General features: G+C 33.7%; 1 protein-coding gene across 5 annotated transcripts; it reads left to right on the forward strand.

Annotated features, from left to right (window-relative positions):
• The first annotated feature begins 4,070 nt into the window (after window positions 1-4,070).
• LOC133692056 (stromal processing peptidase, chloroplastic-like) lies at window positions 4,071-23,697 on the forward strand. Of its 5 annotated transcripts, XM_062112731.1 has the most exons (27): window positions 4,071-4,280; window positions 4,390-4,561; window positions 4,735-4,978; window positions 7,925-8,166; window positions 9,382-9,580; window positions 10,831-10,878; window positions 11,034-11,141; window positions 11,235-11,423; window positions 11,533-11,832; window positions 13,518-13,619; window positions 14,200-14,334; window positions 14,733-14,957; window positions 15,573-15,776; window positions 15,896-16,066; window positions 16,434-16,583; window positions 17,600-17,737; window positions 17,886-18,113; window positions 18,202-18,354; window positions 19,200-19,326; window positions 20,146-20,296; window positions 20,750-20,870; window positions 20,956-21,036; window positions 21,354-21,455; window positions 21,566-21,716; window positions 22,130-22,282; window positions 22,997-23,112; window positions 23,388-23,697. In XM_062112731.1, exons 2-25 carry the CDS (start codon window positions 4,398-4,400, stop codon window positions 22,219-22,221), a joined length of 3,825 nt encoding a protein of 1,274 aa, XP_061968715.1. In that variant the 5' UTR covers window positions 4,071-4,280; window positions 4,390-4,397; the 3' UTR covers window positions 22,222-22,282; window positions 22,997-23,112; window positions 23,388-23,697. The 5 variants fall into 5 exon arrangements, with proteins under 5 accessions (XP_061968715.1, XP_061968713.1, XP_061968714.1 ...); XM_062112729.1 differs by lacking the exon at window positions 23,388-23,697 and having other exon boundaries at window positions 4,071-4,286; window positions 22,997-23,371; XM_062112730.1 differs by lacking the exon at window positions 23,388-23,697 and having other exon boundaries at window positions 22,987-23,371.
• Window positions 23,698-24,296: the final 599 nt, after the last annotated feature.

Below are 24,296 nucleotides of genomic sequence, written 5' to 3' on the forward strand. Positions count from 1 at the left end.
AAATTATATTTTTAATAAAAAAACAAGTTGCACAAGATCAGGGGAGATAAGTCATTTTGCATTTTTATATTCTTGTATGCATGACAAAATATAGGATTTAGTATGGTCATTGCTTGTGTATAGTCCAGTGGTCATTACGTATACATAAAAAAAAAAAACGAAAAGGAATTTCTTTATTTTTTTTTCTTATGGTCAGTCCTCTAAGCATTGTTTTGGTATATATATATATATAAAAAAAGCAAAAAGTATTATTCTTGCATATTTAAGCCTTTTTTTTGGCATTTTTCATAAAAAATGAAAAAAAGAAAAACACTTTGGCCCCTTGCTTGGTGTTTGATAGTGTCAGACATCAAATCATGGCTTAGATTCGTGATTGTTTTGATTTTAGAGATTATTTGATATTGTAAAAACGGATTTTTTGAATTGTTTTTTTAATTTTGTAATAAAATAATATTTTTTATTTTTTCAAAAATTTATTTTTAATATTAATATATTAAAATAATTTAAAAATATAAAAAATAATTTAAAATAAAAACTCAACTTTTTTAAAAAATATTTTTCTACCACGAAAACAAATATCCTCGTTGAACTTGCGCTCGGCCAGGGAAATTGCATGACAAGAATGAAACAAATGGCTTGAAGTTAGTATGTTTGGTGTTGTAGTAGCTGTTGTGGTTGTGGTTTGAAAAAAATTATTTTATAAAAAGTATTTTTAGTTGAGGTTGGTTTGAAAAAATATATATTTGGTTAAAATTGTAGTTGAAATTGAGGTTGAACAAAAAGTAGTTTAATGTGTTTGGTTAAGAATGCTTTTGAAATTGAAGTTACAAAATACATTTTAAAAATATATATTAATATTGATGGTTTTTAATTTAAATATTGTAGATTTAATTATTACTATTATATCATGAAATAAATAATATTTTATATAAAATATTTTTTATTGTTCCATTAAATTTTTTAAGAGCGCAACAACAGAGGTAAAATATAATCAGGAATAAAATTGGGATTGCGATTAGATTCTATAAATGTTACGTCATCAAGTGATCTCCATCTAATTTATGTAGTGTCATTGAATAATATTTAACGCTAGTTTTTCGAATAAAATACAATTAAAAATAAAAAATATTATTTTTATTTTGTTAAATCGGACCCGGTTCAATGCATTTTTAGCTTTGAACTGGACCGGTCCGACCGGAACAGTGAGTTTTCCCAGCACAAGAAGCAGCTCATAGGTGCTTCTTGTAAACATGTGGTTGTGCCACAATTAATAGTAGGCCCCACCAGTATAAATATGTTGTTGGAGCATTACCAAATGGTTGAGTGGTTGTGGTTACTTCAAACACAGAAGTAACCACGCAACCAAATAAAAAACTTAAAATCCGTGATCCAATATAATCCCCTAAAATACCTTTTATTCTAGCATTTGAAAGATTTCCATATAAAAACAAAAAAGTATGAACAAATTCAACGAAAAAAATTAAATAGGTTAATTACCCTATTAAAAAAACATGTTAGAATTAAAAAGTGAAAGAAAATTTATTTTTTTTGATAAAATAGAGAAACTTAAATATTTGATTTGAAACTCCATAGACATTTCCTTTGTTATATAGTTTTGAGAGGAATATGATGGATTAGAAAAAAGAAAATGATGAATAATGCAATGACATAATTGTTGTTGTCTGATGCAATAATTCTTAGGCGTTTTCCGGTGGTCAAATTATTCAAGCCGAGTTTTTGAATTTCATGATCTAATTTTTAATTCTTTTATTTATTTTAAAACACACCAAAAACATTATATAAATCCTCAACCACTCTATTTCTCATAGTTTTGAAACTCAGTACGCCCCGACAAGTTGATTCAAGACTCGACCGACCCGGGACTGGAACCGGGCCGCATTAAAGAAAAAACAAGGAAAGGGAAAACCCGGTGTGACCTGGTAAAACCCGATTGCAAATCGTTAACTTATGTTTTTTCTTTTTAAAACGACTTCATTTTGATTTTTTAAAAAAATTGATCCGGGCGACCTGATGATCCGGTCAAAACTCATAACTCGGGCCTTGGACCGGGCTGGTCACTAGGCCGGGTCTAAAAACTATGCTATTTCCAACCCGTAATAATTTATAATCACTCTAAAAATAAAAATTAAAGCCAAATAAAAAACATTATCTATATTTTTATACATGGCTAAAGAGTAAAATTATCATATTTGAACTTTTATTTACGGGAGGAATTTATTAATATTAAAATTATCTTTTTTATGGTTGAAACGTGGTTTATCAATTTTGTTTTTTTTCTTCTCTACCTTGTCTTATAACTTCTCTCCTCTCTCAAAATCATTAAATATGATAAAAATGAAGTTCGAGAGCTCAAATATAAAAATTGAAAAACTTCAGGGGCAGACAAATGTAGAAGTCAAAACTTCAGGGATCAAAATGAACTTTTATATATAATGTTTCTACCGTGCAATTCACGATGTCTTGTATCTTGCTAAACAATATAATGAATCTACCCTGAATCTCTAGTTTTTTTTATAATTATAATATAATCTTATAATATTTATTGACAAAGAGGGGAAATGGTATTATCATCCTCAAATTCTCAATTTGATTACTAAACAAAAAATATTCCTGATTGGGTTTCCTACTTATTGAGCATTACTGAATATCCGGTCGCTTTGAAATTTATACCTTTATTATCTTAGAGTGTGTTTGTTATTACGATTTAAAAATATTTTTGAAAAAAATTAAATTTTTTTTTATTTTTTTATTTCAAATTAATATTTTTTTGATATTTTAGATCATTTTAATGTGATGATATTAAAAATAATTTTTTAAAAAATAAAAAAATATTATTTTTATATATTTTAAAATAAAAAACACTTTAAAAAACAACTGTTATTCTCGTAAATATACTCTTAAAGCTAGTCGGTTTTGTCATGAATTTAACAGTGGGATTTAATTGGATAATATTTGTTAGATGTTGGGTTCGATTGATGATTGTTTTTGCCTGGGGATCCTGTGGAGAATCATATGACAACGAGGCACAAACTTCTACTTAATTAATATTAAAGTTTAATTATTTATAACATAAAAGGGAAGAAAATCTAACCAAAAATCAAATAGACATGCACACTAAAATTCAACTTTTAAATTGAAAATTATGAGAGAGAGAGAGAGAGAGAGAGTTGATAATATGAAATCTAAATCAAATAAAAAATAAAATTTTAAAAACATTATTTTTTAAATAAATTTTGATGAAAAAAATAGATAGACTGAAGAAGTTTGCAAAATGAAAATGAAAAATGACTTAGGTGAAAAAGGAAGGAACATGGTATAACAATAAATGCATTCAAAGTGAGATTTAAGGTTGTGTTTATTTTTGTAGTTTAACTGTTTTTTTTTTAAATTTTATTTTTTAAAATTAATTTTTGAGTTTTTTTTACTGTTTTGATGCTAAAAATAAAATTTTAAAAAATAAAAATATTATTTTGACATATTTTTAAGCTAAACAAACTTAAAAAAAAACATTTTAAAAAAAACCAATTTGATTTTTATCTTTTAATTTATTTTTGCCAAACCAAAACGGGACCAAATCTATTAGTTTAGTTTTAAATTTTATAAAATGGAATAAATCTAATTTAATTTATGGGATTTTTAGTTATGTTATTTTTAATCAATTTTAACTTAATAAGTTTTTAATTTATAATAATATTCAATTTGATTTTTTTTATTTTTCAAATTAAAACCGAATCAAATTATTTTTTAATTTTATAACTGAAATTATTCAAAAAAATAAAAAACTTATTCAACTCAATTAATTTAATCAATTTGGAATCAATTTTTACAAATAATTTGAATAATTCAATTAATTATTTAATTTACTCACCCTCATTCAAGCTGTCATAGAATATAATAAATATTATTTGTAAAAATATTTTTTATTTTAAAATAATATTTTTTTGATATTATTATGTCAAAATAATAAAATAATATAAAAAAATTAATTTTTTTTTCAAAAAGACGATTATTAAACCACGTTGCCGAATATCTTCAAACGGTCTCAACTCCAAAATCTCTTGCCTGGAAAAGAAGCCAGCCACCCATCACAAATAACACACACACACACACAAACTAACGAGCCAGAGCCATGCTCTAGAAAGACACAGAACACCCCAGCCCACCCCGAGGGAAAAAAAAAATCTTAAGCAGAGACGAAGAGAAGGATAGCAAGAGAAAGGCCTGTCAATCAATCAATTCTCCTCAGCCGGCAGCATACGGTATCTGTAACGTCTCTATCTGCTTCAGCTTTCTTCTATGGATACTTAATTTTGTTAACTGTTGTTGTACTTGCGTATCCTGTAACGTCTTCTTCTTCTTCTTCTATAGGTTTAGTCATGGTGAGTACAGCTGCCTCAAGCTCTGTATTGATGACGAGCTTGCCTCAAATCCGTACAGATGATACTTTCTTAAGGAAGAACCGGATAAACCTAGTTCGTTCCCCTTTGATTCGATTCCAAGCCAGCCATCATCAATCTTGTCATTCCATTTCCTCGAAAAGGTCATCGCATTTCTGGAACTTGAACTGTTCTGTGTAGTTGAGATTTTACAATTTGTACAATTTTGAGGGTTTTTGATGATGAATTGATGAAATTTATGCTTTATGTTGCTTCTCTTGCTGGCTATGAACATTATTGTTCTGTTTGCTCAAGTATAGTTTTTTTTTTTTTGAAGGTGGAAACATGAGATTGCTGCCGGTAGATCAGGTACTAGTAGAAAGAAGAATAATGCTTGGAAACATTGTAGTTCGTTCCTTGGTGAGAGAGTGGTTGAGGCGTCTTTTCCAGAACAATTTAAGTGCATGTCTTGCTCCCTTAACCGCCGTAGAAGCCGCTATAGCATCAAGAGATCTATACCGAGAGCCTTTATTGATAAGTCTGCTTTTCGTTTGTCTGGCCATTCATTCGATACTGCTTCTGTAAGTACATATCTCCTGCTTCCTACTTTTGATGACCATCTGTTCTGTTTTGAGGTGTCAAAATGTTATCCCCCGCTCCCTTTCCCCTTTTAGATGGAAGAAGAAGATTATATTAAAAAGGAGGCAAAAACACGATCACAGAAATGAAGTGTGTTTATTAGTTGGACATATAAAGCTCTTTAGTTCTATCGATTATCGGTTACTGTGAATCATTAAAAGATCCCATAATGGCACAAAAATAAGCCAAAATGCTGTTATATCCCCAACAGTTGTCTCAATAAAGAGAGGCTTAGAATTGTTTTTTTAGAACAGAATGTTTTCGAATCTCGTGTATTCTATGATGCAGGATGCATTTGAGATTTCTGTCGTCGTTCTCTATGGTGGTTTAGGCTCGGACAATTGGGGATTTTAGGGTTTGGGTTAAAGAGAAAGGGAAGTAAGGCTTGTACACCTACAAAGAGAAAAACCTAAGCATCATAGCTAGGATTCTTAGAAATCTCACAATCATGGAAGCATAAATTGTTGGAAGTTTTATTCATAATTCTTTTTCTCCATATTGAAATATTACATATCTAATAGCTTTATATAGAGTTCCAAATTCTCCCACTCTTTTAAGGGTGTGAACTCCTGAATAAGAAAAATAACAATTCCTAAAATCATAATTAGTGTAGGAAAACTGAAGCAAAATTTTTAGGACTTATAAAGTAAAACCTAAACTCCGAAAGTCCATCAGATTTGGAAATTTCAAAAATACCCCTCTATTTGAAAATCACATAAGAATATAGGAATTCTGCCTCGCTATTTTTTCAACTGCATTGTTCTCTCCTAGTTGGAGAAATCTTAAACTTGTGCTCTTAAAGTGTCAAAGCTGCAAAAATTGAATAACCTTTAGTGACTTCCTTGCCTCAACACAACATCCTTGAAAAAGAAAACAACCACTCTTTTTTGAAGGTGTCGGCAGTGATACTATGACATGTTTACACTCCATTGCACCATAAACTTAGGGAATGGTGGACACTATGTGCGCTGTAAAAGGGCCTAAATTAGTTTTGAATTTCTGGAAGCTCAGTGAAATACTGGTTTAGAGCATGAAGGAAAGGCTATGGATCATGTAGAACATCAACACATCAAAAAAGGGCAGTGAAAGAGCTGCTTTGACATAAACAACCTGGTCAATATGCTAGAAATGAAGAATTAAGAATCGGATGGAAGCAGCGGAGAGAGATTGATGAACCTCCTTCCTACTACAAATAATCCAAAGTGGCAATAGAAAGAAGAAAAACCACCATAGAATCTGTACATGTCCTCAAATTCTTACCACCTTTCCTGTTCTTACAATAGGCTAAGCTTGCCAATAAGCTATCTGTTATTCAATACAAATCCTAAGTATTCCATTGCTCTTATTGTATTTCTGAGCACTCTGGATATGGAGCACACTCCTTGCACTCTTTGCATGTTCAAGGTTCGCTTTGCATTAGTTATTCAATTCAAGGTTCGCTTTGCATGTTCAAGGTTCGCTTTGCATGTTCAAGGTTCGCTTTACATAAAAAAAGGGCAGTGAAAGAGCTGCTTTGACATAAACAACCTGGTCAATATGCTAGAAATGAAGAATTAAGAATCGGATGGAAGCAGCGGAGAGAGATTGATGAACCTCCTTCCTACTACAAATAATCCAAAGTGGCAATAGAAAGAAGAAAAACCACCATAGAATCTGTACATGTCCTCAAATTCTTACCACCTTTCCTGTTCTTACAATAGGCTAAGCTTGCCAATAAGCTATCTGTTATTCAATACAAATCCTAAGTATTCCATTGCTCTTATTGTATTTCTGAGCACTCTGGATATGGAGCACACTCCTTGCACTCTTTGCATGTTCAAGGTTCGCTTTGCATTAGTTATTCAATTCAAGGTTCGCTTTGCATGTTCAAGGTTCGCTTTGCATGTTCAAGGTTCGCTTTACATCAAAAAAGGGCAGTGAAAGAGCTGCTTTGACATAAACAACCTGGTCAATATGCTAGAAATGAAGAATTAAGAATCGGATGGAAGCAGCGGAGAGAGATTGATGAACCTCCTTCCTACTACAAATAATCCAAAGTGGCAATAGAAAGAAGAAAAACCACCATAGAATCTGTACATGTCCTCAAATTCTTACCACCTTTCCTGTTCTTACAATAGGCTAAGCTTGCCAATAAGCTATCTGTTATTCAATACAAATCCTAAGTATTCCATTGCTCTTATTGTATTTCTGAGCACTCTGGATATGGAGCACACTCCTTGCACTCTTTGCATGTTCAAGGTTCGCTTTGCATTAGTTATGAGGACAAAAAGAATGAAAAGAACGTTAATCTTGCATCAAGCATTTGGTTCAGTGGTTCTTCTATGTGATATCTTCTAGAATTCAATGGCATGTGCATAATCTTCTAGAATTCAATGGCATGTGCATAAGTTAATTGATGAGCATTTATAGATTAATCTATAAAAAAAAGGGAAAGAAAGAAAGAAAAAGAAAAAGAATAGAGAAGAAAGGTAAGTAATTAGAGCTAGTTTGGATTCCTACAAATTTATTTGGAGTTCATGCCAAGGTTGAGCTTGCCTTAATTGTTCTTTAGATCAGCTCCAATCCAACAATCATAAGCTTTTGCCTACTCAAGTGGAGCTTAAGCATGGGTTTTCTGGATTTGTTTGGTACTCTCACCGTTACCAGAGTGCGTTCACTGTGATCAGGGATTAATTAATGACCATATCTGAAGAGTATTTCCTTATTTATGAAAATTGCATGACTGTTATCCCTAATTGTGTTCGTTCCAATGTCTGTTCAGTTCCAGTGTATACCAATTTCTTCGCTTGCCTCCTCAGATAATTGCTACTAAATTATTGTAGTCTTTTCATGCATATGATGTATGCATATTTTTCTAGATTGCTGATTGTTGTCTGCATAATTTCCAGGCAAAGCATGTTCATGTCCCATGTGCATCAATGGGTCCAAATGAGCCACATGCAGCAAGTATAGCCTGCCCAGATGGTATTCTTGAGAGACAAGATTCCCATTTATTAGATTCTGAATTAGAAAGAGCAAGACTACTTGAGTTTTTGAATTCTGAACTTCCATGTCACCCAAAGTTGCACAGAGGACAACTGAAAAATGGACTCTGTTATCTGATTCTACCAAATAAAGTTCCACCAAACAGGTATAGTTCATGCACTCCTGTGTGACTTATGTTATTCATCATGTTTCCAGGGCATGCCACTTTAAGAATTCTAAAATCTTATGGTTATTATATAAGATAGTTACCGCATGATAGGAGCTAGATGCTTGTTCTATGGTTCATTCAAAAAAGTTATATTTACTTCTTGTAAATGCTTGAAATATCATTACATACATTCTTGTACATTTTATTACCACATGTCCTTGTCAAATGATGTGTGAGAGGACCTGAAGGTGACTTTTGGGGTGTAATTCAGGGTTAAACTCTTCAATTAATGAGGAAAAGATAAACTACAATAACAATTCATAACAAATAAAGAAACTAAGTGCTCTTCCTCAGATCATTGAACAGTAAGCATCCTTATATATGTATATATATAACCCATCCATTAACATTAATTATGAAATAATCATCCATCAATGTGATATTGAAAGGTTATTTTCAAAATTTAATAAGCAATTTCCTAGACTTCTACTCTTTGAGGAATTGGGTTGCTCCATGTATTCTTGACTACAGATGCTTGTCTTAATTTCTCCATATGTTCACAAGTTCATTCTTCTATAGCACATGATGCTGACAACTAACGTATTGTTCGAACCTTTCTTGCAAGTTAGATGTAACTAGCATTTGGTGTTTTACTTATGGAAGTCTAATGGATTACAAATTTGAAATATGTTAGCACATCCAACAAAAGCTTCCATTATGACAATACATTACCTTCATATTTCACAAGAGCAAAGCTAACATTATGAAGGGGAGACATATTAGAGGCCAATTCCAGTTATCATGAAATGTGTTGAACTAGGTGTAAGTTAAAGTAAATTGAATTCGTGACCATGTTGAAGAATATAGTAGTTGCATGGTTATGATACTAAATCAATTCATTTAATTTCTCTTTAGCTCACCAAATGATATTAGAACTTATTACTGAATGTTAAATTCTTCTCTCGCAAGAGATGTATGGTTGTGGGATTTTTATTTTTCTACTCAAAATCTAGAGGGCCCAGAAATCTTTTCTTTTAATTCTTTAACTCCCATTTATGCAGTACCCTAAAATTTCTCATTTCATCTAGTTAGTGGTATTTGGAAAGAGAGGATACCATCTGTGGTTAAGGGTTTTAATTTGATGATGGTAATTGGTGTCGTCAAAACTCACCATTCCTTCTCTCATATACAAAACTAGCTTTCAATTTTTAGGTTCGAGGCACACATGGAAGTTCATGTAGGATCAATAGACGAGGAAGATGATGAGCAAGGAATTGCACATATGATTGAACATGTTGCATTCCTTGGAAGTAAGAAACGTGAGAAACTTCTTGGAACAGGGGCCCGATCTAATGCTTACACTGATTTCCACCATACAGTGTTCCACATTCATTCACCAACTTGTACAAAGGTTTGTCACTTTTCTCAATCTTTTCCTACACTAACAATTGATTTAATTTAATGGTTTTGATTGTTGTGTTCTTAACACCTTTTTAAGCTCCAACTGTTTCCTTTCACTCTGTTGTGTGCTTTTATTGTGATATTCTTTTGATCTGTTTTTTTCCTTGCAGCTCTTTGGTAACTTTTGATGGGTTCAAGAAAGTATTGTTTGAAGATAAATAATTCTATGCCATGATGGAGAAAAAAAATAAAAGCCATCTAAATATTCAATGTTCTTTTATAGTGAGCCAAAAAAAAAAAAGTAGTAGTTAAACACTTTAAAGCATGGATTATGATTGCAAATTTATAATATAGTTGATATCTTATATATCAGCAAAAGACTTTTAACTCTACAAAGCAAGGATTATAACTACAAATTAAGGAATATACATATGTATTAGACAATATATGATTGTTGTGTTTAATAGAAGATATTTTAATTACTAGCACAAACTTGTGTGTTTGTGTGCATTTGTAGATGTGCTTCATCTGATTCAAACTAAGTTGCTTGTTAGTATGTTTTGCACCTTGCTGGAAGGAAAAAAAGACTTCAGAATGTGCACCCAACATATTAGAGTGAATTTATTTTTGCACAATGAAAACAACACTTGGTGAGTGTTTGGGAGCATGGTAGCTTATGCTTTTAGATGCTTTTCAAAAGCGCTTTCACTTAAAAAAGAATCAAATTGATATTTTTTTAAAGCGCTTTTTAATATTCTGATGTGTTGATGTTAAAAATAAAATAAAAATCTGAAAAGAAAAATCATTTTAATGCATTTTTAAGCAATTTTTTTTAAAAAGCACCCTGCACCACAATAGCAAACACACAATTATCTTATTGTTCAATTTGTCCTTTGCATGGGATAGTGTGCACCAAGCATCTGATAAAGTTATGGAAGTTAACATACATATGGATGAGTTTCATTAATTTGGTAGAGTACATTTGAATTTTGGTGGAGTTGCTGATTGTTATCTGTACCCAATATGGTAGACATATGATACTATAGAATGAGTATCTGCGTGACTTGTTGAGAGAATTAGGGAGATACATTAGTATGTCTTGCAATATTGTGTCTCCATGCTTGCCTATTGTAATTGTATGCTTGCATTATAAACTACCTTATCTTTATGTCTTGCTATCTTTTTCTTGCTTCTTGCACCGATACTTTTTGATTAAATTCCACCATGTGGTATTTATTGATGGCAAATGGTGCTTGCCAGGATGCTGATGGAGATCTACTCCCCTCTGTGCTGGATGCCTTGAATGAGGTACAGATAAAGGAATTGCTCTTGTATTTGAGATGTTTCCCTTGGTTTGGAATTTTTTTTTGTCAAGAAGACAAATGTTTGCTAGGATGATGGCATGCAGAATAAAGATTTGACAATTACAGTGTCTTATTTAATGTATCCGTTTCATTGAACAGATAGCTTTCCACCCGAGCTTCCTTGCTTCTCGAGTTGAAAAGGAAAGGCGTGCTATACTTTCAGAACTACAGATGATGAATACTATAGAATATCGTGTTGACTGCCAGGTACAGACTCAGCGTTGCTTATAAATTGAAACTAGTTAATGTTTGAATATTTCTGTTTAATATCAATGTTTGATGATTTTCTTTTGAATGTAGTTGTTACAACATCTACATTCAGAAAACAAGCTGAGCAAAAGGTTCCCAATAGGATTGGAAGAGCAGATTAAGAAGTGGGATGCAGAGAAAATTAGGAAATTCCATGAGCGTTGGTACTTCCCAGCAAATGCAACTCTATACATTGTTGGTGACATTGCTAACATTTCAAAGACAGTTCACCAAATTGAAGTATGCCCAAAAACTTGTTGATCGTATTTGTGGCAATTAATCAGTGTCTGGATTAGTAACTTATGTATCTATCTTGAAACAAGGACTATAATTACTTCTTGATGTGCAGAATGTCTTTGGACAAACTGGCCTGGAAAACAAGACAGTTTCTGCTCCTTCTCCAAGTGCATTTGGTGCAATGGCTAGTTTTCTTGCTCCTAAGGTCTCAGTTGGGCTCCCTGGAAGTTCATCTCGTGAAAAGTCATCTAGTTCTCTAGACCAATCCAAAATCATTAAAAGGGAAAGGCATGCAGTTCGTCCTCCTGTCGAGCATTATTGGTCTCTCCCTGGAAGCAATGCAAATTTGAAGCCACCACAGATATTTCAGCATGAGTTTCTTCAGAATTTCTCAATTAATATGTTCTGCAAGGTATGGACAACAAGAGTAGTCATCATGTTTTGCAGCATTTTGCTGTGTGCTGGTTCTTTTGCAGATGCTCTTGTTTTGTTTTATCCTCCTACTTCTTGGGGCGATGATTGCTATTGTGTGTATCTCACCGCATTCTAACTTCAGAGCAAATTCAGTAAAAAGCATCATTTTATCTGCATCACTGTTTCCACCTTCATGTGCAAGTTGTGATGACAACCAGTAAAATTGAAGAGTTGTTGGGATTCTTGCTACTTGGAAAGGGAATTTTGGCAGAAAGTGAAGCCATTGAGTGGTGTTTCTGTTTAGGAAGGACTTCCTTTGCATTGTCTCAATGCGTTACTTGAGACAGTGCTATGACTAGATCAATTATTTATCATCTCAGAAACTTGTTTGATTGCATGCTTTGATTTAAAGTTTTATGGTTCCGCCTGTTAAGTTGAATCTTAGTTCCACTTGATTTCTAGATCTTTTGGGTGTTTTTTTTTTTAAAAAAGTTTTTTAGTTTTGTGTCAAGGTCTCCATATGTTCTGCCCCCTGCAGTTTGTAATGGTTTTTCCCCTACTTTCCATTTGGAACTTTTTTGAAGGAATGAATTGAATTCTACAAAATGGCAGTTGAGCTGAAATAAAAATTTCATTGTTACTTCTGATAGAATAGAAACAAAATAAAGTTTATCTTCTGAATTCTGTAACAGGCCATTTTAAGTCAACTCATGAGCAACAAATTATACCAAAGTCAGTGCAAATTGATTATTATGGGAATCATTTTTGCAATTTGTTTATTGCTTTTGATTTCAAGCTGGGTATTGTAAAAATTAAGAAGACTCTTGCTTATCCCAACGAATAATTGATGACCAACAAAGAACAAAGTTTATTATGAACATGAATAAAATTTTCCAAACCAAATGATACATGATCTTTGGATTTTTTTTTCCCAGTGTTTTACCACCTAAGTGTGTTTCACGAGTTTGTTCCAGTAATAAATTGTCTCTCTCTCTCTGAATTGGTCTCTTGATGGTCGTTAACACCCTTCAATAACCCAAGTTTATATGCATTAGTGTCGTGCTATGCCAATTATTTTTTATTTCATACTTTAGAATGGTGAGACTCTGAAGCATTGGCACTAATAAAGTGTGCCTTGGATTTAGTGTTATTATAGATAACTGCCTGTCAACTCCCCACAGAGGACATGGATTCAAGATTCTATTCATTCATATATGTCATATTTCAATCTGATGTATGATATATAGAAGCAAGTCTTTGTAATGCTGTTTGAAAGGAGAATATCATTTTTACATCTTAGTCAAAGGAAAGAAAATCAATTGGTTACTAATAATCTCGCCTTCCCATGCTGTTGATTCTGTACCCATTAGCCACTTTTCATGGCACGCCACTTTGAAGAACACTTTTCCATTCACATAAACATAAAAACATGAAGGTTTTCTCTGGTTCCCTTCTTGTAATTTAAGAAAAATCTGGTGTGTCTAAGACACTTGCAGTTATATGCTGTTAAATTCCTTATCAGCATGTAGAAAATTTTGCTTATGTGTTTCTCCCTTTGGGACTAGTATTCAATTTTCAACATGCAGAAATACTAGCCTTTGGAAAAGTGGGTTTGATTCATTGTTTTTTCCCCCCCCTTTTTTCGGGTTTGGGATTGACATCATGCTCTGGATTTTGCTGCAGATTCCGGTGAGCAAGGTCCAAACGTATGGTGACTTGTGCAGTGTTTTAATGAAGAGAATATTTCTATCTGCACTGCACTTCCGAATTAATACAAGATACAAGGTTTCTGCTGGTCATGTTATATATAGTTTGAGCCCTTTGCCGCACTTGTTTCTTTCCTTTGCTTTCCTATTGGTCACCATTTAACCTGTGATTGGGTTGGTCTCTAATTGTTTTTTCCTTATATATCAATTTTAATTTGTTCTGTTGCTTTACATGCGTGTTTGTTTGGGAATTGCCTTTTAGTAAACACAGATTATAAATGATGATGGTTTTATTGCTTACAAATGCTTAAGGTTTCTTATGACTATCGATCATGAATTTAGCTATGCTTTTGTTTCAATGTGCAGGATGAAAGTCAATGCAAATTTAACAATTAAGATTTTAACTCAACCATTTAGTAACTCTGCAGACTGCTGGTAAAAAAATTATGGAAGCTGGAAAATTGTCAGGATGAAAGCCGGTGCAAATTTAACAATTAAGATTTGAACTCAAACATATAGTAATTTTGCAGACTGCTGGTAAAAAAAATGATGGAAGCTGGAAATTTGTCTATATTGTATTAATTTCTGTATGTGTAGGTCCATATCTCTTAGTTTCATTAGCCCTCCCAAAATTTTTGTTAATTTGTTAAAATTTTCAGAGTTCAAATCCACCATTCACTTCAGTTGAATTGGATCATAGTGATTCTGGAAGGGAAGGATGCACTGTCACAACTCTTACAGTGACTGCAGAACCCAAGAATTGGCAAAATGCAATTAAAGTTGCTGTTCAGGAGGTTTGTACTTTTCTGTTCTTGCTGTCTTCACTCTCATTGCTACTGTTAAATGCAATTCCATTGCATCAATTTTTTCATTGCTATTTTCATTCAGGTTGGAATTATTATCAGATAACAAGCTCTTTTTTTTTTTCGTCATGTTGTTATTTCCCTTATTTGCTAACTGTAGAAGAGGGCATGGTTTTTTGTTTAATAAGATTACATTAGCAGTTGCAACTATTAATAGTAGTCTTCAGTGGGCCATGCATCTATTTGTGTTTTTTTGGCAAAAATTCTGGAGACAGAAAGCGTTGAATCTTATTTGATGCTGCTACCAACTTTGCTCAATCAAATTTAGATCTTCTTCCTTTTCTCATCTTTTCCTGGTTAAAATATTTTATAGATTTTGTTTGATGCAGGTTCGAAGGCTTAAAGAATTTGGTGTCACAAAGGGTGAATTAACTCGCTATATGGATGCACTTTTAAAAGATAGTGAACATCTGGCAGCTATGATTGATAATGTATCATCTGTTGATAATTTGGAATTTATCATGGAGAGTGATGCTCTTGGCCATACTGTGATGGATCAGAGACAAGGACATGAGAGTTTGTTTGCTGTTGCTGGAATGGTCACACTTGAAGAAGTAAATTTCACCCATAGTGGCCCTAACTATTATTGCCTGTTGTGCACGCTCTTATCCCTGTAAAATGAAATTATGTAACATGTGTGCTAGTAATCCAGGAAGTCATAACTTCATCATTGTCATGTGTGCTTATATTTTGATTTTGACTCTTACTGTCGCATCTTTTTTCCCCTTACGTTTCAGTATATAGCCTGAACTTGCTTTAGAACTGCCATGCTATTATTAGTATAGAGACTAATACAGAGCCATAGTTAGTATTGTGCCAAAATACTATATTCTAGAAGATACTTAATTTTTCTAATGGTTTTGATGCTTCACAAATTTTGCCATTAACATTTATCTAATGCCTTGATTTCTTGTCTCTTAACTTTAATTTGTTTGTTGATGAGGTTTTATTGGAAATATTCGTGGTTATTATTGTGATATATTTGCCTTCGGTAGTAGATGCTTTGTGAATGTAACGCTTTTTTGCATAGCCTGATGTGCTTTCTGAAGTTTTTGAAGTTGAGAATGAGGATTTTGAGGTTCCTTTGTATATTCACTCTTTTGTTTGTGAAATTATTATTTTTTCATGATTTTTTCTAGTTATTTTAACTCTCTCTCTCTCTCTCATAGGTCAATTCTATTGGTGCCAAGTTATTAGAATTTATCTCTGATTTTGGAAAACCTACTGCGCCCATTCCTGCAGCAATCGTTGCATGTGTTCCTACAAAAGTGCATATTGATGGATTGGGTGAAACCGAGTTCAAGATATCCTCAAGTGAGATTACAGCTGCCATAAAATCAGGATTGGAGGAAGCAATTGAGGCTGAGCCAGAGGTGTCCACATGGAACTTAGCATGCTTTGTTCTTTTAACTTTTTTTTTGGTTTTTATATAAACAGCCAGTTATTGAAATAAACTTCATTGACAAGTTCATTTATTTGATTCTATGTGCAGCTTGAAGTGCCAAAAGAATTGATATCTTCAACACAGTTAGAGGAGTTAAGGTTAGAACGTAGGCCATCCTTTGTTCCCTTGCTTCCACATGCAGGCTATACGAAATTGCATGACCAAGAAACAGGCATCACTCAGTGTCGTCTTTCAAATGGAATTGCTGTAAATTACAAGGTATCCTTATGCATGTTTTTATTCAGCTGGTCACTTCATTATGCTGATGTTTTGATGTTGTTTAATATCCCATTGAATTTGGATTCCTTTCGTGTTTGCAATTCCACTCAATTATATATATATATATATAGGTGATCCCTAATAACGATATGTTACTGTAGTGTAACAGTGCTTGCGGTATTTATTTATGAAGACATGTTGCATTTTGGTTCACTTCAAAGCAAAACAATACTTCTTGTCTGTTCCATCTTTCATCCTCATTTTTTGCATCTGGATGGTAATAAAAAACTTGATAGATACATATTGGGAATATGCTTAATATATCACCACCTATTTCAATTTTAGTTTAATCCCACGCTGTGTACAGATATCCAAAAGTGAATCCCGGGGAGGTGTCATGCGGCTTATTGTGGGTGGGGGCCGAGCAGCTGAAAGTTCCGAGTCTAAAGGAGCTGTTGTTGTGGGTGTTCGAACTCTCAGTGAGGGTGGTCGTGTTGGCAGCTTTTCGAGAGAGCAGGTAAGTCTAGTACTATATATTATGTTTCTTTTAAAAATTAAATATTAGAAAGTTCATTGTGTGGGTTAGACTATTGATTATGAAATGAATGTCAAAAAGAAGTCATCAATATCATTTTTACTAGCGGTGCTTGTCCTCTATTTCGTCTTATTAAAATTTTCAATTTTTATCTGAAAGATCTGCCATAAAAAAATCAGTTTAAATGGTAGTGCAGGCTGGTTGTTTAGACTTGAGGAAACCTTGGATAATCTTTTTGCTAAAGGAAATCACACAGTTGTGGTCCTATTAGATTACAGTCTTGGAAGGGAGAATTTGGAGACACTCCTACCCTTTATGGTTTTTAATGAAGAGCGCGCACTTGAGAATTGAACACGGACCTTTGTTGTGGCAAATTCCCCTATATTTTTAGATCAAAGAAAAAAAAATTGAAACCAGGATACGGCTGTATGAGTTATGAACAGCAATAAAGAGAGATCTCAAAACATAGTGAAACTAAGCAGCAGTTTAGATAGAACTTGTCAAGAATATTATCAAAGCCATCAAAACAGATAAATAAATAAATTGTCTGAATTTTAGGTGACATTTTTCTTCAGATATGATTTCATGTTGCATATATACGCTTTTTTTACAGAGCAGATCTTTTGAAGTTTTTTATCAGTAAATTAGCTTTGATAAGGAATCATTTGCAGAATAGGATTTATTGCAGTTAAATACTTAATGAAACATGAAGAATTTTGGAGGAAAAACATAAATAAAATGTGATCTGTGTATACGAATATGCTTGTGTTTAATAATTCATTATGGGACTGAGAAATTAATATTCTAAAGATGAAATCATAGTCAAAATCTTCAATTATCAGGCGTGAGTGTGTTAAGTATAATGGGTTTCCAATTTTTTAGAACTGCTGCTGCATTATGTGAAGTTAGCTGCATGCAATCAATTTTTTTTTATGCGTGCTGGGAAGTTTTCTCAGCAGTTCATTTTACCCTTATTACTGTGCAATATGCTTCTTCAGGTAGAACTTTTTTGTGTGAATCACCTAATAAATTGCTCTTTGGAGTCAACTGAGGAATTTATTTGTATGGAGTTCCGCTTCACTCTGCGAGACAATGGGATGCAAGCAGCATTTGAATTACTTCATATGGTACTTGAGGTACCCCATCAATAACCAATATATGCTGACCAGTAAAAGTTTAGTGTCATTTTTAGGTGGTGTTTGGTTTTTTTGGTTGCTTTTGATGGATGCCACATTGTTGACCTCATATATTGATATTTTGATACCTGAAATTGCTGAATCCCAGCATAGTGTCTGGCTGGATGATGCATTTGACAGAGCAAGGCAACTCTACTTGTCATATTACCGGTCCATTCCCAAAAGCTTAGAACGGGCAACTGCTCACAAGCTCATGACAGCAATGTTGAATGGGGATGAGCGGTTCATTGAGCCAACCCCACAATCATTACAAAATTTAACACTGAAATCTGTAAAAGATGCAGTGATGAATCAGTTTGTTGGTGGAAACATGGAGGTGTGTGATTATCTGCTTGTTAATCCTGCATATCACATCTGGAAACAGATATTTCATCATCTAAAAGGTGCATGTCTTCATTCTTCAGGTAAGTATTGTTGGAGATTTCTCAGAGGAGGAGGTTCACTCTTGCATTATTGATTACCTGGGCACAGTTAGAGCAACAAGAGATTCTGATCAGGAACAAGAATTTAATCCTGTCATGTTTCGACCATCCCCTTCTGATTTGCAGTTTCAACAAGTGAGGATCAAAACAAGTTTTATTACTTGAAAATTCTCACATTTGAGAATTAAAATGCCAGGAATCTTCATGCAGAATATTGTTAGTATGCTTGCAATGAGCTGAGCTTGCTAACGACACTGCTCAACTGGTTTGTAAACACGGCTTGTTTTAGAAATAAGGCTGAATCGAACAAGCATGTGCTTTACTTCAAGTCTCATGGATGTCATTCCGTGCAAGCATTGTTACTCATTAGACAGCTCTCTCTGATTTTTTTTTTAAAAACTTGAATTTATTTTGTTTTTGGAGTGATTGTTGTCCTGAATCCTTTTAAGGGTGAGATTTAGTGTTGGATTGAAACTGAGTCTTTTTATGTTGGTGAAGATTGTCTAGTAATTTAATTTGCTAGTGGTTATGGTCTTCAACTTTTCATTTGTTATTTGTAATTTGTATCCATGTTTTGGGTTGCCATTTTAGATTCAATCATAGGTTATGACTGATTGAAGATTAACAAGAAGTGAATTAAATAAGTTCTGATTGAAGATTAACAACAAGTGAATTAATATGTTCGGTTGAGCTGCCCACATCTAAGTTCCAAATTTGTGCTTGTGGAGTTGATGTGTTCTGAGCTTGAACTTGAGCTGGCTTGTTGGAGCTCAAATTGAGCTTGAGCAAGTTTGGGCATTTCATCTATGTGACTGAGCCAACCCTGCAAGCAAGTACTAATTGGTTTGGCTTATTAGATGAAGCCCTAATGCGTACCAGATTCCTAGTTTGATTTTTTCTTTTTGAAGTTTATGGAAGTAACCTGGGTCATTGTGCATTTATATGACAAGAGCGCTTAGAGTATCTGTGCTCTTATGCAGGTGTTTTTGAAGGATACTGATGAGAGAGCATGTGCATATATTGCTGGTCCTGCCCCAAATCGTTGGGGTTTCACTGTTGATGGAACAGACCTGTTCAAGTCAATGAGTGGCTTTTCGGTTGCAGCTGGTCAGTTTTCATTCTATAAGTAAAATTAATAAATTTGATGTGTATTTTGATTCTTGTAAGATTTCTTAAGAGTTGTGAGGGAATAATGGAATGAAATGAGAAATAAAAAAGGGAAGAACTTAGTTGCAAATGGTTGGATAAGCTGTATGGCTGGAAAGATGGGGATAGGATAGTATTCCTTTCTTCAGGTGCTTTGGGAGTTTCTTTAGCTGATTTTCAGTGGAACTTGGCTGCTCATTAATGATATCTGTTTTGCTTTATTATTTGGGAGGATGACTTATTCTCCAGCAAGCTTTTGTAGTTCTTTTTGCTGTTAATACAATCTTCTCTTATCTAAAAAATATATCTGCAAAAATTCCTTTTTGTTTAGCCCTTCTATCATGTTCCATGTTAAGCTTATATTCGCTGGCTTTTTTATTTTTAATTGCTCTTCTAAAATCTGTGTGCAAAATTAATTGTGACAGATAATCTTGTAAATAGGATACGTGTCTTAGTTAAGTCACTGCATTTTTAATATAGCATTCAAAGTATTGCAAGAAATGGGTCTCTTTTCAGAAGGCATGGATTATATGGATAACCACTTGGTTTGGTTTCCAATGTGTCTATTGAATTTTCATGTTGCTTTTCTTTTGGATTTAATACTGTCGAGTCTTGTCTGCTTATACAAGATGCTGGTTGACATGTTATAGAAAATGTAAATTTATTCAGGTTTGCCTTTGTGAACATTGTCTGGCTCACTTCTGAACTGTTTCTCTGCATAGAAAGTGGAAAACAACTTTATTTTTTCCCAAAAAACTGAAGTGTGACTCATAATCTCAGCTGGCCAATGCTTTGCAGATGCACAACCAATAACTGAAACACAACAGATAGACGGGAAGGATGTTCAGAAGGATATGCAAGGAAAACTTCGCTGTCATCCACTCTTCTTTGGCATAACAATGGGGCTACTGGCTGAGATCATAAATTCTCGGTGATTTTCCTGACAGGCTTGCTTAGAAAGCATTTGATCTATATGATATCACTGCATAGATTAGCAATTCACTATCATGCGTGCATTAACCAGTGTTATTGTTTGTTTGTTTCTAGTGTTTGTCTGGAATGTTCCTGAGGGAATTTAGTCTAGTTGTATCATACTCTGCAAAACTGCCTCTCCATAGGATTGCTACCTTAAGAACAAACAAACAAGTAAAAATGTGTGTACCCATCTAAAGCTGTAAAAATACTTTGGGAAGTTAATAAAATTCAATATTGTACCATGGATGATCTGTCCATTTTACTCTTTGTTAACACTTCTTGACTAGCAGATGAGGCAGTAATCTTTTAGTTTTGAAAATTATGCAGCCTTGCTCGAATCTAAAATATTTGTGGCTACCATAGCTATGAATTGTTGTATTTTCATGAAGCAATTCTTTGTTTTGTGCAGGCTTTTTACCACAGTTAGGGATTCTCTTGGGTTGACATATGATGTATCGTTTGAGTTAAGCCTATTTGATAGGCTTAAGCTTGGATGGTATGTTGTATCAGTAACATCAACTCCAGGCAAGGTGGGGGTTCATTTCCCTATATTCCATCTAATATTTTCTGTTAGTTCTGATGTATTCACTAGTTTTGGGTTCTATTAACATGCAGGTACATAAAGCGGTTGATGCATGCAAAAGTGTTCTTAGAGGGTTGCATAGCAACAAGGTTTCCCAGAGAGAGTTGGACAGGGTTAGATATTATTCAACTACTAGAATGCTGTTTGTGTTTTTCTGTGATTGACAGCATTTATACTCGGACATAGGATTCAATGAAACAAACATGTTTAATGGAAATGATGAAAAACTTTTCTAGAAGTTCGTTCTTGTTATTCCCCTTCATAACAGCTTTTGCTTAAATTAACTTCCCTGCTGGGATTTGTTTTTTACTTTTCCTTAATAGGGGATATCTAATTGCATAATGGAGTAGAGTTGTCTTTTATATCCGCATGTATCTTATGTCTTGATGCACGTGTAGCATGTTTCCATTTTAACACTTCGCAATTACAGGCAAGACGGACGTTGCTAATGAGACATGAAGCTGAGATTAAGTCCAATGCCTATTGGCTTGGATTGCTTGCTCATTTGCAAGCCTCTTCTGTTCCGAGAAAGGTGAAAAACAATATGTTTGAAACTTAGCTTTCCATCCTTTAGCTCTCATCTTCCAACTAGAAACAAAGTATGACTTCATGTGACCTGTTCTTTATGGTTCTGGGGTTCAGGACGTCTCATGTATTAAAGATCTCACTTCACTCTATGAAGCTGCCACAATTGAGGACATATACCTTGCATATGAACAATTGAAAGTAGATGAGGATTCTCTGTATTCATGCATTGGGGTTGCTGGGACACAAGCTGGAGAGGAGATTAATGGTAAACAACCATAGTTGAAATTATTCAATTTCCCTGTCCAATGTTTCCTCCTATTTACAGTGTATTTGATTTAATATAAACCAGAATAAACAGAATGCAATGATCATTGATTTTATGAACTGAATTGAAATAATTGAAATCTGTATTGATTTAGAAGCCAATTAACAAGGTTACTTAAAATAGCACATTAATTCATATATGAGTTGTTATGTCATTTTTCTTGGACATCAGGCACAAGGAACATCTTATCTTGTTTTGTCATTTCATGTTTGGATTTTTAGTGGCATATTCTCTTTGAACTGCTTGCATCTGTCTCTTTTTCCTTCTCTCTTTTTTGTCCTCTCTTTTTGCTTCATTTATTTAATTGCTTTTCTTAAATTGTTCTCCCCATTTGATTAACTCATGCTTCGCAGCTCCATTAGAAGTGGAAGAAACAGATGATGGTTTTCAGGGAGGCATACCTGTGGGACGTGGTTTGTCTACAATGACACGACCAACAACCTGATCTTCCTGGATGACTTAATATCATTGATTGCAGTGAAACCTTTTTCAGTTAGTGTTAGAAGGTATGGTTCTTATTGGCATTAAATCATATATTATTTGTATTATTTGTACAACAAGGCCTGTTGCAAACAGATATAGCAAGTTGCGTCCATATATGGCTTGGGCCCATGCAATGAAATTAATAATTTTGATTCAAAGGTCTGAAAATTTCCTTCAAACATGCCAAGGCAGATGCATATATATCATATGTCATTGGTTGAAATGTGAGAGAAGAACCAATGTTTTTTCTCTGCTTTTCTTTTCCGAGTCCTGAAATATGATATTTCCTGTGTGGAGAATGTGGGTTTATGTCAACCCACTTTGTAATTTATCACCAGCTGCCTTGAATAAAAGACTACGTTAAACCTTTTAAGGGTTTTACTTCTGTTAATCATATAAGGTCATAAATTAGAATTAGTGACAAGCGAAGTTGAATGTAGGTGTACGGGTTCCAATCCACGTCTGTCACTCTGTAACAGGATTCGGGTTAATTAGGGTCTGAGCTTGGGAGAGAGGGGAAGGTGTATCAGGACAGGGAGGAGGGTTGTACCACCCTGCATTCCTTTATAATGTTTTTTTTTTTAATTATATCTCTTCCTGTGTTGAACACCTCAAGTTTGAGCATGTGCTGAAAATTGCCATAGAATTTCCATCTTCACAGTTCCATGGTATAATAAAAGGATAGTATGCTGCATTTCTTGTTTCTACATGTTAACAAGAAGTAAAGTCATCTGCAGGATCATGGGCAGCTCTCTACCTGATTTAAAGGTCCGATCAACAATTGATGGAGTTGTCCCATAAAGCCTCTCCTGGACTTTCAGAACGGTCTAGAATGTCCTATCGAGTGGTTCAGGTATGTCAAATTAGATGCCCAACAAAAGTAGTTGTGGAGTTGCGCAAGTTGATAGGGTTATTTTGATTGCTGGCAATTTCAATCACTGGGATACCAAATTTTTTACAGATGTTTGTATAGATGCTGTTCATGGTGTCATTAGCCGCTTGAATTGATTATAGTTTACAGTCTACACCAGTGCCAATTGTTTCTATTGTAAATTAACCAATTTTGTGTACTTGATATGGGGTCTATATACTGTATGATTTTCATGCAAAAATTGTTGTTAAACTCAGGCTTGGCTCGGTGGGTTGACTAGTTGATCTGCCAACCTGAATCGTGGTTTGGGCCAAATCAGGTTTCCTCTCAAACCAGTTTGGTTTGGTTATTGATGTGGTCAAGTTCTAGTGAATCGACGGGTCAACTTCAACTTACAAGTCAGTTGACCTAATCAAAACTCAGATGAGACTGGGAGGTTAATTTCTAGGGTTGTTTTTTAATTTTTTTAAATGATGTTTTAATTTATTTATTGGCCTAGGTAGCGTATATAAATAGAGGAATATAATATTGGCCTAGGTGGCATATATACACAAAGGGCTTATTTTACAGTGTGATATAAATGTTACTTTTTTAAATTATTTTTTACTTAAAAATTTATTAAAATAATATATATTTTTTAATTTATTTTTTATATTAAAATAACAAAATAAAAAAAAAAAAATTTAAAACTAAATAAGACTAAATTTTTTTTTAGGGAATACCAAATACCACCCAAGATTGTTGGTTTTAGCCATCCCTGCAAACTGAAAATTTAGCGAGCTAGGTCACATGATTCTTGTTTTCTTTTATTTTTATTCCTGTCGTCAAAATGAACATGTATGATTTCACGCTCTGCTTTTTTGTTTTATTTCCCTTTTGACAGAAAAGAAAACGTTACCCTCAGAAGAACATATACCAGCTGGAAACGAGTCACACAATCCACGACATAACAACGCAGCAAAGCCCTAGACGATAAGAATTAGCACACTCACACTCTTCCTAGTTCCTCCTCCCCCCATCTAAAACCGAAGGAGGTCGACTCGGTTCAAGAACTCATCGTGAGTTGAGATTTACGGGTCAATTTTCGAACTATAATTATTTAAAAATAAATAGAAATAACATTGTTTTTTTAAAAAAAACCCTAATTCAGACTAAAATTATATAAA

The sequence above is a fragment of the Populus nigra genome, chromosome 4 (genome assembly GCF_951802175.1).
Source record: "Populus nigra chromosome 4, ddPopNigr1.1, whole genome shotgun sequence".
NCBI classification, from domain to species: Eukaryota; Viridiplantae; Streptophyta; class Magnoliopsida; order Malpighiales; family Salicaceae; genus Populus; species Populus nigra.